General features: G+C 37.7%; 1 protein-coding gene across 1 annotated transcript in view; it reads left to right on the top strand.

Moving 5' to 3' along the window:
- Positions 1–17,313, top strand: part of ADAMTS20 (ADAM metallopeptidase with thrombospondin type 1 motif 20) — a 154,473-nt gene that overhangs the window by 103,316 nt on the left and 33,844 nt on the right. Inside the window, exon 28 of the mRNA XM_012807470.1 lies at positions 7,150–7,317. Within this exon, the coding sequence (XP_012662924.1) occupies positions 7,150–7,317 (168 nt within the window). The remainder of the gene's footprint in view (positions 1–7,149; positions 7,318–17,313) is intronic.

The following is a 17,313-nucleotide window of genomic DNA, read 5'->3' as shown; positions in this document are numbered from 1 at the left end:
TTTTTTGGTTGTAGTTGTCATTGTTGTTCGGCAGGCCCAGGCTGGATTCAAACCCACCAGCTCCTGTATACGTGGCTGGTGCCCTAGTTGCTGAGCTTCAGGCCCCATGCGGTGAGTTTAGTTCTTAATGAAAAGGTTGTGTGATCCCCTCTCGTCACTAGGTTGGTAAGTTTTCTTTAATGGCAGAAATTAGGTAATACCTGACATACAGTAAAAGTAGGATGGACATGGCACCTGGCTCTGTGGTAATGAGTGTTTACATTCTCAGCAGGTGAATTATGGACCCTGCTGCCAGGAAACAAAGAGAAGTGAACTGATATCTAGTATTATAGTGAATTTTTATCTCTTTATCTGATCATTTGATGAATACAATTTGAAAAAGTCATCAGAAAATTTCGAAAAGCAAAATGAGATTCACTCCAGTTATTCTTGTTTAGTTTTAGTGTTTTCTTATTGTCATTTTTTGTTTAATAACAACACTGGAAAATGAAAAGTAAAATGGCTAAAGGTAAAAAAATATGACTATTAAGTTTATGTCTAGTTAGGTTACTTATTTATGGTTTCTGAAGAACTGAATGCTGTCATTTTAAACCATCACCAAAATGTTTTTAAAGCATACCATTAAATATTTTCCATCCACATCATCATATTTTGACATAGCCTATTTAATTTTTTTATAATTTTATTTATTTATTTATTTATTTATTTATTTATTTATTTTTATCCCCCCCCCATTCACCTATTTAATTTTAAATACTTTTCTTTATCAGAAAATGAGTAGAAGTGCTAAGGGAACAGTAGTTTAATTGTTATAAGATACTTTTTGCTTTTACTAGTTGACCTGGAATAGCTAAATGATCTCTGTTGATTTTACACACTGGGATGGTTGCTAAATTAACTCACCAAACGTCTGTTTAGAGAACTGGCAATAATTTAGGCTATGTTCAGAATTAATTTAGAAAATTATAAATTAGGAAATAAGAATTTATATGAAGGAAGAGTGTATGAAGGGAAACTAAGTTTTTCTTTAAAATCTGCCTTAATAGAATATCTTGATAGTAACTAAAATATTAAATGCAAAGCATATAGTTGGTGTGAGAGCCATTTTCTGAATTGTGTTTCTAATACTAATCCTTAAATCTTTAGAATTAAATATTATATTAGTCTTAATACTCTTAGAGTCATTTAGCTGAAGTTTATATCATTCACAACAAAACAAAAATATATACCTTTATCTGTAGATAACACTGCAGTAAAGCGAAATGGATTTTTGGTGCAGAATTTTCTAGGTGAACTTCATTGAAATAGACCACATGGGTAATTAATTCTTACTCTTAATTTTTATTTCACTTGATATTGTATAGACCAGACATGAGAGTTTTTTTTTTCCCAAATAACCAACTTAGGAATCTTTATACATCAAATTAAGGATGATTATTGCTATTTTAACTAATGATTAAATTAGAAATGTACCATCTAAAATCAGTCCATGTGCCATCAGTGGAATATATACCAGTTTAGAGGAACGTTGGTCAGTAAATTAATGCAAGATCCTATAGTTCATGGTTCATTAGGATTATTTCCTTTTTTTTTTTTTTTAAGAAGGAATGCAGAATGGCTCATGATACAGTAAATTAGAAACAAATGATTCTGGGTTATTTCTGTTTTTGTGATTCCCTACAATATGTCTTTTCTCAGTAGATTTTATAGTCTTGAAGGAAAAACAGACATAGAACAGATAATTATAGGTGTCCCAAGTATAACAGAGAAACTCAAGGTGCTAAAAAACGTCAGTACAAGCCACACTTAACCTGGTTTGAGCTGGACATCAGAAATCCCCAGTCAGAGAAAGGGGCTTTGTAGAGGAAGTGAGATTTAAAGTTAACATTGAAAAGCATGTGGGGATGAAATAAGTGACAGTGTTGGGGTGGGGGGATACGACAAGGTCTTGAGCTGGGAAGGAGCTGAGTCTTTTCCAGGCAATAGCATTCACACACTGACTCTCCATTCCACCTGCCTTATAGGAGACACTGTCACCCTCGTGCTGCATAGAATTAATGTGATGTTCTGCAGGACTCTTCGGGTTCTTTACTGATTTTTATTTTTGCATCTTGCTACAGCATATATAGGGTTTTCTCAACTTGGCCATTTATGTGTGTGTGTGTGTGTGTTTTATTCCCTTCTTTCTTTCTTCTTTTTTTTTTTTATTAAATGATAGCTGTATACATTAATGCAATCATGGGGTACAGTGTGGTGTTTTCATATACAATTTGAAATATTTTCATCAAACTGGTTAACATAGCCTTTATGTCATTTTCTTAGTTATTGTGATAAGACGTTTATATCCTACTCTTAGAAAGATTCACTTGTACCCTTGTAGGATAAACCATAGAAGTGATCCCTCCAATCCTCCTCCCTCCACCCATCCCCCCATTCCGTTCTTTCTTAACTTGACCTAGAGATTCATACGAATATTTAACCAGTATTACATATGAAACAATGAAGGTCCATTGAGGTTTAAAGAACCTGCCTATGGTTACCCAACACATAAAGTCTATAAAAGGCACGGTTTGTAGGTGACTAACTTACAGTGTTACAGTTGCTTTATTACTATTTCATTACGAGTCAGGGTACTAACTAATTGTCCTGCTACCAGTATGTTTCCCAGAATAGTCAGAGAGCATACAGTGCCTGATCAATATAAAAATACATAGAAACCTGTCCCATTTTTTAGAACTGAGCTAAATAAGCTTGATTTCCTTAGTTTATTTTGTTTAGTAATTTAAGTTTCCTGAATTAAATTAAGCAACAAGACTCCCTCAAATTAATTCCATTTATTAATTCTTCCATGGTAGAAGAATATATATAAACAAATAAAACAATCCACACCTCAAATATCAGACATAATCTTGTTCTATAATTATGTGCAGCTTTTCTCTAAAAGCAAGAATATACTTGTTCCAAAATTTATCATGTCAGCAGGAACTAATTAATTCCAACTCTCCATGTTGAAATGGAGACTACCAGTGAAGCTAAACAAACAACTTTGGAAGTTCTGGTACATTTTTGGGCTCACAAATTGTACATTTGTTTAAATGGCCTGTTTTATCATAGACATTTATGTTCACCTAATTCATAAGAGTCCTTGGGGGTCCTTGCATGTTTATTTCATGTCACTACTTCTGAAATGAGTTGTGTTCTGTGTTTACTGTTCCATGTAGTCATGGCAAAAACTCAGCTGGAGTTTAAGACTGGGTCAATTAAGGGACATAGAAGTGATTTTTAAGCAAAATTATTTAGATAGGAATGCTATAAATGAATTATACAGCATTAATAAAACTTTAGGGACCAGGATAATGTCAGGGATATAAGACGGGGGACGGGAGAGAAAGAAAAGATTGCTAGGGTATCAGAAGGAAGAATTGCCAGTTTGGGTGTTCCTACCAAATAGGGTATTTTGTGGAATCTTTACAGCTCAGAAAGTGCTGTGGTTCGAGGGGAGGGCAGCGTTTCACTACTTCTTTCCTCTGTGGTTGCCTCCTTCCAGCTAAAACATAATTCTTTGAAAAACATGTTCTTTTTTACTTTCAAGAAATTCCCACATGGAATTCATCAGACATGATAAAATACTGTGCTTATTCTGCTTTAGATCTTGAAAAAAGACAGCTCCGATTGAAAAATGTCCCCAAAGCATCATTTATTGTACGATTCTTTGATTTTGTGTTTTTTTCTGTTGTGACTAAAGGACTTGGAGTCTGTTAACCAATGAATATATTTTATGGTATTAAAATTGTTAAAATACGTTATTTTAGAGCTTAATAAAAAAAGTTAATAAGCAACAATGACAAATTGCTTATACCAGAAATCAACATCACTTGATCGTTGATATTTATTTATTGCCCGTGATACTTTGTAGGCGATATGGATGATCTGGTAGGACTTGACGTCCAGGAGGCTGGATTGGTAAAGCACGTGACAAATGCAGAAACCGATGAAGTGCTAAAAACAGGGTGGGACTCACAGGGAAGGGATCAGAAAAATGAAATATTTGTATGTATTTACCCGAGACATGGGATTTGCTTGGGGCTGTTAAGTATAAGTAATATTTAGAAAGTACCAAGGGAAGTGATGGGTTAAGAGAAATATGGAGTTAGGACATTTGTTGAGTGACTATGCCACATTAAAGCAATGATAGTACTCCTAACCAGAGAAAAGTTTGCATAACTAAAATCGGCAAAATATAAATTTGGAAAAGTATGTTGACTAAAATGTAGGGGACCAAGAATGCAAGAAAGAGGGTTCGTTTTATTTTGCTATTAAGGGCAGTAGAGAGCCGTTATCAGTTCTTGAGCAAAGAAGAGCAACATTTATGAAAATATGTTTAATAAATAAAATATGCTTATAAAATATGAGCTATAAAAATGACATAAAATGTGTTGATAAATATAGTTTTATGTTAAAAATCATCTACAATAGGCTAGTAATGGACTATATTATTCTAATAGATTATAATAACAAGGAAGAAAAGGAATCAAAGATGCTCTAGAGTTATAATTAGTGTAGGAGCACACTCAGTTTTCCTGAGAGTAATCTTACCTTTGACAATGCAGTACACGTCCATATGTACATTTCTTTCATATACATTGCTTATAGAAGAAATACATTGCTGAATTCTAAAGTAGAATCTTGACCTTAGTCTCTCTCGTCTTACAGTTCCTGACTTTCTAAATGAATTGGCCAGTCTCATGAGAAATTTTAACACAATTAACTTTGTATTTATTGAGTGATTCTCGGATTCTTGGCACTGTTAAAAGAACTGTGGGAATTTTACAAAGCAGACATGCACGGACAATGTCTAGATAAGGTACATCAAACAAATACGTAAGATCATCCATCTTTGTCCAGCAACAAACCTATTTATCCTTCAAGACTGAGTTCAAATACCACCTTCTCCTTGTGTAGTTATCAAATATCCCAGAAAGAAATAGCTACTTTCCATGAATTTCCTAATTCCATTATACTTTTTATTGTATTATTTGAATGGTATTTAGTATCTTCTAGTGTTTTTGTTTTTATGGTCTTTGCTGGGTTTAACTTTATTTAAGACCTACTCTGGCATCATCCATTTCATAGATGGTGTGTGTCCCTCAGATGATAAGCACTTTCAGTATAAACAATGGGCAAAAGCAAGAGACCATGTTAAATAAATCTGCACATGAATATCATCATAATCATTACTGAGAGGGGCTAAAAGGAAGAGTAATAATTGTTACCTTTGTCCAAATAGTCCCAACTCAAAAGTAAGAAAAATAATATGCATCTGAGAGGGGAAACATTCTTCCATGTGTGAACATGTATGTACTTGAAGTAGTTAGTGCACATTTTTATGTGTTTAATACTTAATAATATTTGAGTTTTAGTGTACAGTATGTCACACTCTTTGAAAAATAAGCAACTAAAGAAAGAAATGGACAGCAAAAGTGTCCAAGATAAATAGCCAGAGAAGAGCAGAGCCTATAGGCATGTCTAGATCAACAGGAGGAAAGAATGTTGTCTTAATTCAGTACAGTGTATATGAAGATCTGTTAGAGATTTTCACAGAGCCAAATGTCTTCTGCGTGGCTCAGGGAGGCTATAAGTATTCATAAGGGGAGGAGAGAGAAGACATGTAGGCTATGATTATAGTAAATCTTAATAATCAGGTACTGACTTGTAAATTAATTGCCTAGACAAATGGGATATAGTATTCTAGATAATATAAAAAAGTAAATTACCCCCAAACTATTCATTTTTAAAAGTTTATTTTAAGCATCTAATAGTCTGTGCAGATAGTTTAATAGTCTGTGAATTCATAATACACATAAACGACATAATAGATCATCTGATGTTCTCAGAACTCAGTGTAAATTTCTAAATGAAACCATGTGTCAACAGCTGTCTCAGAAGAATGAGGAGAGTTGCCTGGTCTCCATGTCTCTTTTTGCTTAACTTTGCCCTGGTAGCATAGATCTTGCTGAAACAGTCAGTATCTTTTCGGAGGCTGTGTGAAGGAAAATGCTGGAAGAGGAGGCCACTGTTTACTGATGACCCACCATATGGAATAGGATCTGATTGGACTTTTCATATCCTTTGTCTTGTGTTATTTTTCCTAACGGGCTTGTAAGATTGTTCCTCACTTTACAAAAAGAAACAGGCTTGGACAGGTGATAGATAAATTGTTCCTCAAGTCACCCAGCAGTAAGAACCCAAGTTCTTTCCACAATGTTGCAGTGGTCTCACTCATCAAATGGCAACTGGCTGAAATGTGAAGTTCAATAATTGTTTAATCTATACTTTTAAAAGACTTTAGGGTTTTTTCTTTGCTTTATTAAATATATTGGAGGGTTAATGGCAGAAAGAAACATCTAAATTGATGCAGAAGACAGACCTGAACTGCATTATACTTTTATATAGAAAATAAAATTTCTACCTTCTCGATCACATTTCCTGCATTGAGAGATCATTAAAATTTTTTAAAACATGGAAAACATATTTTGCAACGTGGAAAAGCATATGGGGATAAAAATAGGATAGATTTGGACTCTTCAAAATTGAGAGCAAGTTTTTATTGTATGATGCATGATAAAAGGAGTTAGTGGAAGACGGGCTTTAGCCATAAAAGATCTTACAGGGGACTCCAGCCTTTTTTATTTTTGCTGCACATTGGAAGAAGAATTATCTTGGGCCACATGTCAAATACACAAACATTATCAAAAGCTGATGAGTACAAAAAAAGGCCTGTGCGTAAATTTCACAGACATCACAGATAAGCAAAACAGTCCTTAAATAGTCCCTACATAACCTGTGGGCCACAGGTTGGACACCCCTGAAAACAGTTATGTGCCAGAGAGTACCAGTTCTACTACAGATAATCAGTCCATTTTTATAGAATGAATGATAATAAAAGGTTATCACGTTACCCAACAATAACATCAATTGATGTCACAAAGCAGAATGGCAAATTTCAACTTCTCTCTAATTAGAAATACTAGAGTATATCTTAAATAAAAATATCAAAGAAAGGACGTTTTGACCGTTTCATGTCATACTTCGTGAAGATAAACCTAATTAAGAAAAAATGAATCAAGGGCATTCATATTTCTTTTCTAGTGCTCAGCTTCTTGTGGCAAAGGCATAAAGTACCGGGAGGTGCTTTGCATTGACCAATTCCAAGGGAAATTAGAAGAACAATACTGCAGTCATCTGCAGAAACCTCGAATGCACAAGGCCTGTAGGTCTGCCAGATGCCCTTCATGGAAAGCTAACAGATGGAAGGAGGTATGTGATGTGTTTTATAATTGTGTGTGTGTGTGTGTGTGTGTGTGTTTTATTTAAGTAAACCTTATATCAATAACCTTGAAAGTTTTACTCTTCTGAAATGTACTTTATTCTGTTGTATACTTTTTGCCACTATGTCCTAAATCAATACTCTACAGTGTTAATATACTTGCTGAGTCTGTAGTTAAATAACAAATTAGTCATTTGATTTTTGTAGTTATAGACTTCATATACTTGTATATTGTATCTTATATCTCTTGTAATTGCAGAAGTCGAATGTGACTTGAGTATTACAATTTTAATACATTTTTTTCCTTTCCTAAAATGTGTATACTTATTTTTGCACCCTTTGTATATGATGAGGCCTTATTTTCACCCACGAATCTTGGACTTAAGGTAAGGGTGCACCCTGGAGAAAGAACTAGCAAATTCCAGACTAGGAATCACAGCTGGAGAGTTTGGGAGGTGTCAGAGCGAGGTCACCAAGGGAGGGCTAGAATGAAGATTCAGCAAAATTTCAGGCTGAGAATTCAGTTTGTAAACAAGAGGTGATGACTACCTGCCTGGCAGGCTCAGGAAAGAGAGCGCAAGATCTAAATTAGGGTAGGCATGCATTTGAGAGTGGATGTCAACCAACATCAGCTTGGGACATATTGTCAAGGCAAAGGCAGTGAATGAAGTTGGAAGCATTAACTGGAATAATTTCCCGGGGACTGATCTCAGTGGGGCCAGGCTTTCAACACAGCCATCTGGCTGCTCTCAGTGGTACCTCAGAGTGCTTAACCATTTCTTCTAGGGTCTAGTCCTGCAAAGGGAAATAGAAACCTGTCATCTGCTTAGGGAACTTTCTCATCTCTGTCCCAGGTCTGAGTTAGGGAGCTGGAGGAAACGGGACTTCCCTGGGCTTCTAAGTCATGATGTCTTTGAGCTGCACCTGGAGTCAGGGCCCTGGGCTTGGGAGTGGCACTAATGTCAGCTCATCGTTGCTATTTAATACAAAGCTCCTGAATCCAGGGAAAACCTCAGCTTTCCTTGTAGGAGAGGCAGCCTCTGTCAAGTGTTAATGTGCTGGGAATTGTGGTTAATGTTTGACTGAAAACTGGTGGTGAATGCCTGTCTGTTTTTCATCACACATACACGCTACATTCTTAAGCATTTGCTTCTACATTAAATTTTAGTCAAGTAAATAAATCATTTTTCAGGCTTTAGCGGATGCCATGACTTAAGAGATTTCTCTGTCAACTTGTTTTCTTTAATAAATGCCCTGGTCCCTAAGTAGTTCAAGAAAGAAACACTGGGCCTTCTACTCCTTTACTTCCCTCCACAGTTAGTTATTCAGCAGGTTCCCTCAGTTCTCTCAAAGTACGTCTTAAATCTCCTTGCAACCACTCTGGTCTAATAAAATCCTTCCTCATCATGTGTTCCCAGGCCCACAGTAGCCTCCCAGCACACACTCTGGCTGCCATTTACTTTAGTGGCAGCCCTAGAAGGACACAGATATTTTGTGTCACTTAATATCTGCCATGATTAACCTTTGTTTTCAGGGAGTGAGACTAAAACCTAACCCACGCTTACTTCTTCATCTTTATCTCAGGCCAATGTCTTTTTATTTTTTGTTTTAGAGACACAGGATATCTGGGTCCCTAGGCACCTCATTTTGTACCTAGCTAAGTATCATGCCTCTCCTGTTGAATACTGGATTTAATTACAAATGCGCTCACCATCTCTTAATTTATTAAATCTGTCATGCTGTGGTTTGTTTGGAAGGAGGTTTGCCTTCCTTTCTCTGGACAGAGGTGTGGCAGAATAACAGCAAAGCTTTCCCCAAGAGGGTGAGACATCAGGAAGGCGTGAGCAGCAAAGGTGCAGCTCTGCCCAGGGGCCAGCAGGCGACTCCAAATTCTGACATCAGAGCCACGGGGTGGTGGTGGGGAAGGAGAGGAGTAGAAGTGAGAGAGACTTTTGCTTCTTGGCCACCAACATTCCTGTCACTCCCACAGATTCCTTTGCCACAGTGTAGCTGCTGCAGCTGCTGGGGTTGCTATTCATGAGGACACTTTGTGACCCTTAACCTCCACCCCCACAGCTGCGAATCTATCAGCAGCGCTAACAAATTGGCCTTGGCCTACAACCAAATATGAACTTATACAGGACGCACTAGAGAGATGTGCTTCAGGGCTTTCAAAGATACAGATAGGAGCATTCAAGGACTGTCAAACACAGACACTTCTGAACAGAGTCTGCTTTCTTCTCTTTGAGTCGGTTTTCCTTGTCATAGAAATTAGTTGCATTCACCCACACAGTTCCCAAATTTCTGGCAGAAACAAATGACCACTTGTGAAGTCGCTGGCTTTTGATTTTTCTATAAAAAGTACCCACATGAAGTTAACAATTGCAGGCTGTCACTGCACCACATATAATAATATATTCAAGGGAAGTGTAATTTCAGAGGTAGTTACAAGGTAATCACTGGTTGCTGCTTTATTCAGATCGTAAAAATCGTAACGTTGCTTTACTATAATCACTCGCTCTCAAAAATAATTTCATTTTATTACTATTTTACATGATGCTTTTAATGTAAAGACTCATTGGGTAAATTGTGACCACAGAGGTGCTCAAATGAGTTTCAAAGGAACACTCTTCATTTGGTATGTGATATCATTTTTTTAATGAAAGGGTTTAGTAATGTATTTTAATGATGGTGGCTAAACAGGAACTGACATCGCTGTACAGGGCCATGTGTCCCCCTGTGTCCAGATGTGTGTCTTTAGACACAAATTAAATACTCGAATCATTTAAAAAGAATAAAATCACCTCCATCTCCCACCCCCATTTCCTGGAAGCCAGGGTATTTTCTTTTTCATTTAATTTTATTTATTTGAGAACACCATCCTCTCTTATAAGTTTAAGTTTTTCGGGCTAGCATGGTGCTAGATTCCTCATGATCTCAGGCCCCATCTACTTCGTTAAGTGCCAGCCAAAAGCACAGTCTTTACATTTAGGAAAAAACAAAATGGTGAATTCTCACCTCCTCCTGATCATGGCAAACTTGCTGAATAACTTAGATATCCAAAGACTCTCACTTCAATCTTCAGTCTAGAGCGAGGTGAAATCACCCCCTGGCCTGCTTCCCCTTCTTCAAGACCCATCATTTCGGTCCCAAATTTTTAAATCAGAGTTGTGACCAAAGGTGATACAAATTCCCAAATCCCGCAAACCTACTGCTCAGTGCTTCCCACCCAAAGCCCCTAATTTGAAAAGAAAGAAAGAAAAAAAAAAAAAACCCAAACTCTTTTCTAAATGCTAGATGCTTAAGAGATTTTATACTTCTATAATTCCATATTGTCTATATTTCAAAAATATGTAAGTACATAAATATATTTTCAAATATTTCTGACATATACATATATATTTTATAATTAAGCAATAGTAAGTCTTAATTTTTTTAAAGCCCTCAAGTCCCCAACCAAGAATCTGCAATCACTTTCTCTCTCTCTCTGGGGTATGCAGGGATGTTTCTACTAGTGAAGGTGGCCTGGGGCTCAGGGACAGGGACAACGGCCTCCTGTGCTAGGCCAGGGCCCGTAAACCGTGACTCTTCCTCTTTTCTAGCTAGTGAAATTGTGTTTTTGCATTTCCGTGCTGCCTGTTAATCATCTCCCTTTATCATCTCGATATTTAGATGGCCTTTCTTTGGGTAAGCTAAGGGGGTTAACACTCTGATTTGAGGCATGTGTCGAAGTTTTCAAGGCAGAACTAATTGTATCTCTATGAGAAAATTAAAAAGCTGGGAAGGAGAAGAAACCAGCAAGGGACAGTCACTTCCTGACACCATATGAGAGACTTCTTTATTCTTCACAGCTGCTGGTATTTATTAGATTCATTATGCAAATGAAGAAACAGCAGCTCAGAGAGGTTAAGTAGCCTGTGCAATCACAGGGCAGAAGCTTTGGGGGGCAGGAGTTTGAATGTGGGTCTACTTGAGCTTTTGGTACTGTACTAGTTAACCTTAGTTCACTATTATCATTATATGTTCGCTGACGGTTCTGTTTCCTTAGTAACGTGTTGCTGCCTCTGGTGAAGAAGAGGCACATAAAGTCAGCCCATTTGGCCTGTGACTGCATTACGTATAAGAATGTCGTCAATGGAAATGTAATTTCCATGTCGCGCTGAATGTATCTCAAGCTTATTTATGTAAAGAAGAAGTCTGTTGCATAAATATAAAATATATGTATACATATGGATTTTATGAGTCATGGGTAAATAACTAAAGATTTAGTTGATCAGGTATTAAATATGATGATGTCACTTGAATTGTTCCCCACAGTTGATGGAGTCAAGGTAGGCAGGGTCCACTGTTCCTGTTGGTGGGCAGGGTCTTGGGCCTTTCTGCCTTAAGAAATGAGGAGGTGGCCTCTGCGGCCACAGGCAAGTGTGGGTTGCAGAGCCGATTTATTTCAGCAAGATAGAGAGGGAGTGTCAGCATAGTCACAGGAGGGGGTTGCCTACAAAAGGTGGAGCGTGCAGGGGATATACCCTGACATTCACCACCCAGTCTCCACCAGGCAGTGAGGTCTGCTCATTTCCAGTCCTCCTGATTAATGATTGTTTCTTCAATCCTGTGTCTAATTGGTTCTTGCCTCTGGGGAAAGTCCCAGGGAAAGTCCTAAGACTGACCAGAAAGTCCTGTGTCAGCCACCCACAGAATCACTAGCAACGGATTAGGCTCCATTAACAGGATAGTGTCCCTTGTGGAACACTAATACATCCTGGTCAGATATTTGGAGCAATGCCTGTTCTGGAATACACACGATGAGAAAAGTCTTGATGTTTGCCCAAATACCCAGAAAAGAGCATCCTGCGTTAGTCCCGTAGTCTTCTGGTGTGAGTAGCAAGAACTCTGATGTTATTAGTGGTCTATACTACAAAAACCTTTATTGCTTAAGTAATAAAATCAAAGTGTTGCTGGGTTTGGGTTTGGTTCAGCAGCTTCACAATGTTAGGGTGCTAGAGAAGCATTTTTGAGATTCTATCGGCCAACTCCTAATGGTTGTAAAATGGCTGCCATAGTTCCAGTCCTCACATCTTCCTATTTTCTCACGTTAAAATAGATACATGTTTGTTCTACGTTTGTAAGGAAGTCAGGGCAGAAGATTCTGGACAGGAGATAAAAATTTAAAGACTATTTCACTTCAACATAAGAATTTGCTAATATTGAAGATACTCCAAAAATGGAATGATGGCTTTCAAGATGTAATGGACATACCCATAATGAATTTTTGTGAGTACAGATAAGTTTGGTAGTCACTCATTCACTGTTGCTGTAGAAGGGGTTTCAGAACTGAAGAGAAATTAGGGTTGGTTATTCCTAGTGTCTCTTTGAATTCAAAATATTATACTTCTGCTACTACTACTACAACGTTCATTTCATAGTTGCAAACAACTGACTATAATGAAACCAAAACCTTATATCTAAGAAATTATGAACATTGCATCAAGAGAAGACTTCACCATTTACATTTTACATAGTTATTTATTAAATAGTAGAGTGAGTCCACATTGATGAACCTATTATTGCAATGCATAACTCTTTAACATTGTTTAAAAATCTTTGCTCTACAATAGCTATTAATACAATGGCTATAGTGCCTGTGGATTTGGTAAAAATTTACCTATCGGTTTCCGTTCACTTCAAGTCTTTAAAGCACTAGCATATGCAGTGTTATGTGTATGTGTACAGCATATGTGGCTGATGTTTCTGTGTCAATTGAGTTCAGGTTAGCGAGTCTTGGTCAACTATTTGTGTTATGCTAATATTTATAGCTTCTCAGGGGCTTCACATTCATTACCGGTTTTCTAAAACAGACAACGTTTAACATGCTTGAAGATGTATAGTTCCATGGGATGTATAAACATAGAGGTATGTTTTCTTGAGTTATAATGCACCTTGGGAAGCTATTCCAGGAAGCTTCTTAAGAGTGGATTGTAGTGTCTTCCCTGTATCCAACAACCGCAGGAAGGATTGGCTTTGGGCAAAGGTAACAAGTTCTGCTATGGAAATGTTAAACTTGAGGTGCCCTTGATATATTAATGCAGAAAACACATGAAAATTCTTGTAAATACATGAAACAATTCTTCTAAATACGTCAAAATATAAATGCAGCATTCAGAATTATAATCAAAGGAAGAGAACAGATTTAGAAATTATTAATATGTGTAGAAGAAATTGCTGAAGAGAGCTTAGTGTCAAGAAAAGCCAGTTATTAAAGTATAAACAGAACCCTGGAATATGCTAACATTTACAGGAAAGACTGGGAAGGAGCAATTTAAGGAATCAGAGGAGAGTATCTAGAACAGCCCTTCTCAACCTGGGGGTTGCGACCCCTTTGGGGGTCGAATGACCCTTTCACAGGAGTCGCCTAAATACATCCTGCATATCAGATATTTGTGTTACGATTCATAACCGTGGCAAAATTACAGTTATGAAGTAGCAACAAAAATAATTCTATGGTTGGGGTCACCACAACATGAAGAATTGTGTTAAAGGGTCGTGGCATCAGGTAGGTTGAGAATCACTGATGTAGAAACCAAAGGATTTCAATTGCAGAAGTCGGGATGGTGCAACAGAAGTGGTCCATGGTGCTAAATGTGGCAGTGAGATTAATGAACTAAAAAGAGATTTGACAAGTTTTACTGGATTTGGCAATTTGGACTATTGATGACATCAGGCTAGGGAATTATCAACTTCAGCAATAAATTATTTTTTGTTCAAATCTAAAATTGTACCAATTTATTCTTTTGTACTTTTATGTCTAAAAGACTATAAAAAGAAAGTTACTTTTGCCCCCCAAACAGTAGTCCATGCTTTTTTTTTTCCTTTTAGAGAAGAGATTCATATTCAAACCACAGTAGCTACCTGAGATTTCAGTGAGTTTTTTTTTCTAAATTCATGCTCTGATTAATGCTGGCTTTTTGAATTATAGGGCATTATATATCTCTTATAGAGCTTCTTTTTGAACTAATGTTTTCTAGGAATTTTTTTTCAGGTTAGAGGCAGGATGATATAAATATAATTTATATATTTCTGAAATTATCTCTGAAAAATGTTTATAGGCACTTTATTTTATATGCTGAATATTTTCATAAGAGGTTGAAATAAGTTCAACTTTATCTAGACATTTTAGTCTACCTAATATTGTGCCATACACAAAGCATATATCAAATTATTATTATCTTCACACAAAGAGTAGCTCTGGGTGAAAACACTCAGTGAGTTGGCAGAATTCAACTGCTTAATAACGACTTGAAGATCACTAAAAGTCATATAGATATGCATAAGATTTTATGAATTTAGATATGCATTATGTTATACTTCATAAATAAAACAAAAAACAAAAATTCTTTTAGAAGGCAGTGATTACTGCTTACACTCACAAGATGGAAAACTAAATTCGAAAGTCCCTTTTAGTAAAAATGCTGCTACAGTATTAACAGAAATTTGAGTCCACTGGGTAAAATACGTGTTTAGCTTTTGTGGGATTTAAATGTTTTTTTTTTTTTCCCCTTGGTGAAACTATACTTTGCCAGGTATACATTTACCGTTGCGAAAAGAGAAATTAGTTGCCCTACAGAAATAAAGAGTTAAATGAATAGCCTGATTCTTTTTCCTTTATAATATTACAGTGGGAAATACTAGTGGGTCCCCAAACAATATTATTCAAAGTGACCCCGAATCCCTTCTGGAAGAATATGAAGTAATGAATAATCAAACTCCCAAACTAAGTAAACATCCTTAGACGTACTGCACAGTCTGTTGGTGTTGGCATCGCCGCTGTCGGTTTTAGGCAGGCTCTGTTGTTACATGGTTTTGCTACTTAGTTATGGAACACCCAACATCCTAGGGTTGAATGAGGGCCAAGGCTTCATCTTCCCCAGGAGGCAGCACAGAGGGAGCTCAGCTTGAGCCAAACCTTCCATCTGACGCTGCAATCCCATGACTAGGTATCCACCCAGAAGGAAAAACAAAGTCATTTTAACACAAGGACATTTGCACTGGAATGCTTACAGCAGCTCAGTTCATAATCGCAAAGATGTAGAAACAATCCAAATGTCTCTCAACTCGTGATAGGTTAATAGTACTCATACACCGTGGAATACTGTTCAGCCATAAAAAGATGGAGACCTTGCATCTTTTGTACTTATCTGGATGGGATAGGAAAACATTCTCCTACTAAAAATATCTCAAGAATAGAAAAGCAAGCTTGTCATGTACTCCATATTATGTTGAAATTACTAGAGCAATAATTATAGGCCCACATGAGTGAAAAACACAATTAAATTCAGAAAGGGGGCAGGAGGGAGAAGGGAGGGGGTTAGTAAGTTTCAACCTAATGGGTACAATGTAGTATGTGGCACACTTCTTGGGTGAAGGGCTCAACGGCAACTCAGACTTTACCTTACAAGTGCAAACAGTATAACCTAATGGTAGGTACCCTCATGTTAATCCAAAATTTAAAAAAAAAAAAAGGAAAGAACTGAGCTTCAACTCGGATTCACCATTGCTGTGGTCTGAATGTCCCCCACTCCTCAAATGCATACATTGAAATCTTAAACCCCAAGCTGATGGGACTGGGAAATAATTAGGTCATGAGTAGGTCTCATGATTGGGATTAGTTCCTTACAAAAGTTACCCCAGAGAGCTAGCTTGTCCCTTAACCATGTGAGGACATGGTGAGAGGGTGCCCTCTACGAACCAGAAGGTAGGCCTTTTCTGGACACTGAATCTGCGGGCACCATGTCCTTGGAATTCCAAGCCTCTCAGAATGGTGAGAAATTTCAGTTGTTTACCGATTTGCAGTATTTGGTTATAGCAGCCCAAATAAACTAATATAAAAAATGGGCCAATAATGAAGGGCTGCTAGAACAAGCACCTAAAATGTGGAAATGATTTTGAACTGGGTAGTGGATAGAAGCTGGAAGAGTTTTAAGGTGCTAAAATTGCCATAAATGAATTGTTATGGGATATTCTGGTGAAGACCCAGAAAGAAAAGAGAACTGTAGAGAGAGTCTCTCAGTCTCTGAGAATATGTATTCATAGAAGCATAGACAGCAAAGACTATGAGGTGTCAAATGTAAGTCAAAAACACGTCATTGAACAGTGGAGAAAAAAAAAACAACCTGGCTGAATTGCATCATGTTCCAAAATTTTGTGGAAGGTAGAGCTTGTGAGTGATGAATAGGGATATTTCACTGAGGAAATTTCCAAGCAAGGTGTTGAAGGTTTGGCTTGGCGTCTCTTGACTGCATGTAGAAAAATGTGAGAAGAGAGAAGTGGCTTAAAGATGGAATTGTCAATCAAAAGGAAACAGTACTTAAAACTTGGGGAAATTTGTAGCCTATTTATATTTGGAAAAAATGGGAAAGCTTATTCAGGAGAAAACACAAAAGGTGTGGCCAAGTTGGATGTGGAGATCAGTGGAGATTGGTTTGAATCAGCCATTTCAATCCAAGCTATGAACTGTTTATCAAGACAGTGGGGAGATGAGGCAGCTGTTTATACTGAAGCAGTGACTTACTGCCTATGACCAGGGAGAATTGACCTGCAAAGCCAACTTGGAGGTCACAGTCCCAGAGTGCAAGGGCCTAGGGCACACAGGGCGGCACACCTGTACCCTATAGGGACTCAGCGGGCTGGTGCTCGCAGTAGGTGACCTGCTCCCTACAGGGCTGCAGCAGGCTGGTGCCACCTCCCAGTAGGTGACATACTCCCTACAAAGCCACTGAAGGCTGGTCCCACCTCCCAGTAAGTGACCTGCTCCCTACAGGGCCAAAGCAGGCTGGTGCCACCTCCCATTAGGTGACTTGATCCCTGTAGGGCTCAAGCAGGCTGGTACCACCTCCTAGTAGGTGACATGTTCCCTACAGGGCTCCAGCAGGCTGATGCCACTCCCAGTAGGTGACATACTCCTTACAGGGCCACTGCAGGCTGGTGCCACC

The sequence above is a fragment of the Otolemur garnettii genome, unplaced genomic scaffold (assembly GCF_000181295.1).
Source record: "Otolemur garnettii isolate 467f Iridium unplaced genomic scaffold, OtoGar3 scaffold00070, whole genome shotgun sequence".
NCBI classification, from domain to species: domain Eukaryota; kingdom Metazoa; phylum Chordata; class Mammalia; order Primates; family Galagidae; genus Otolemur; species Otolemur garnettii.
The sequence above is the reverse complement of the archived record's forward strand: the minus strand, read 5'-3'. Positions and strand labels throughout refer to the sequence as shown.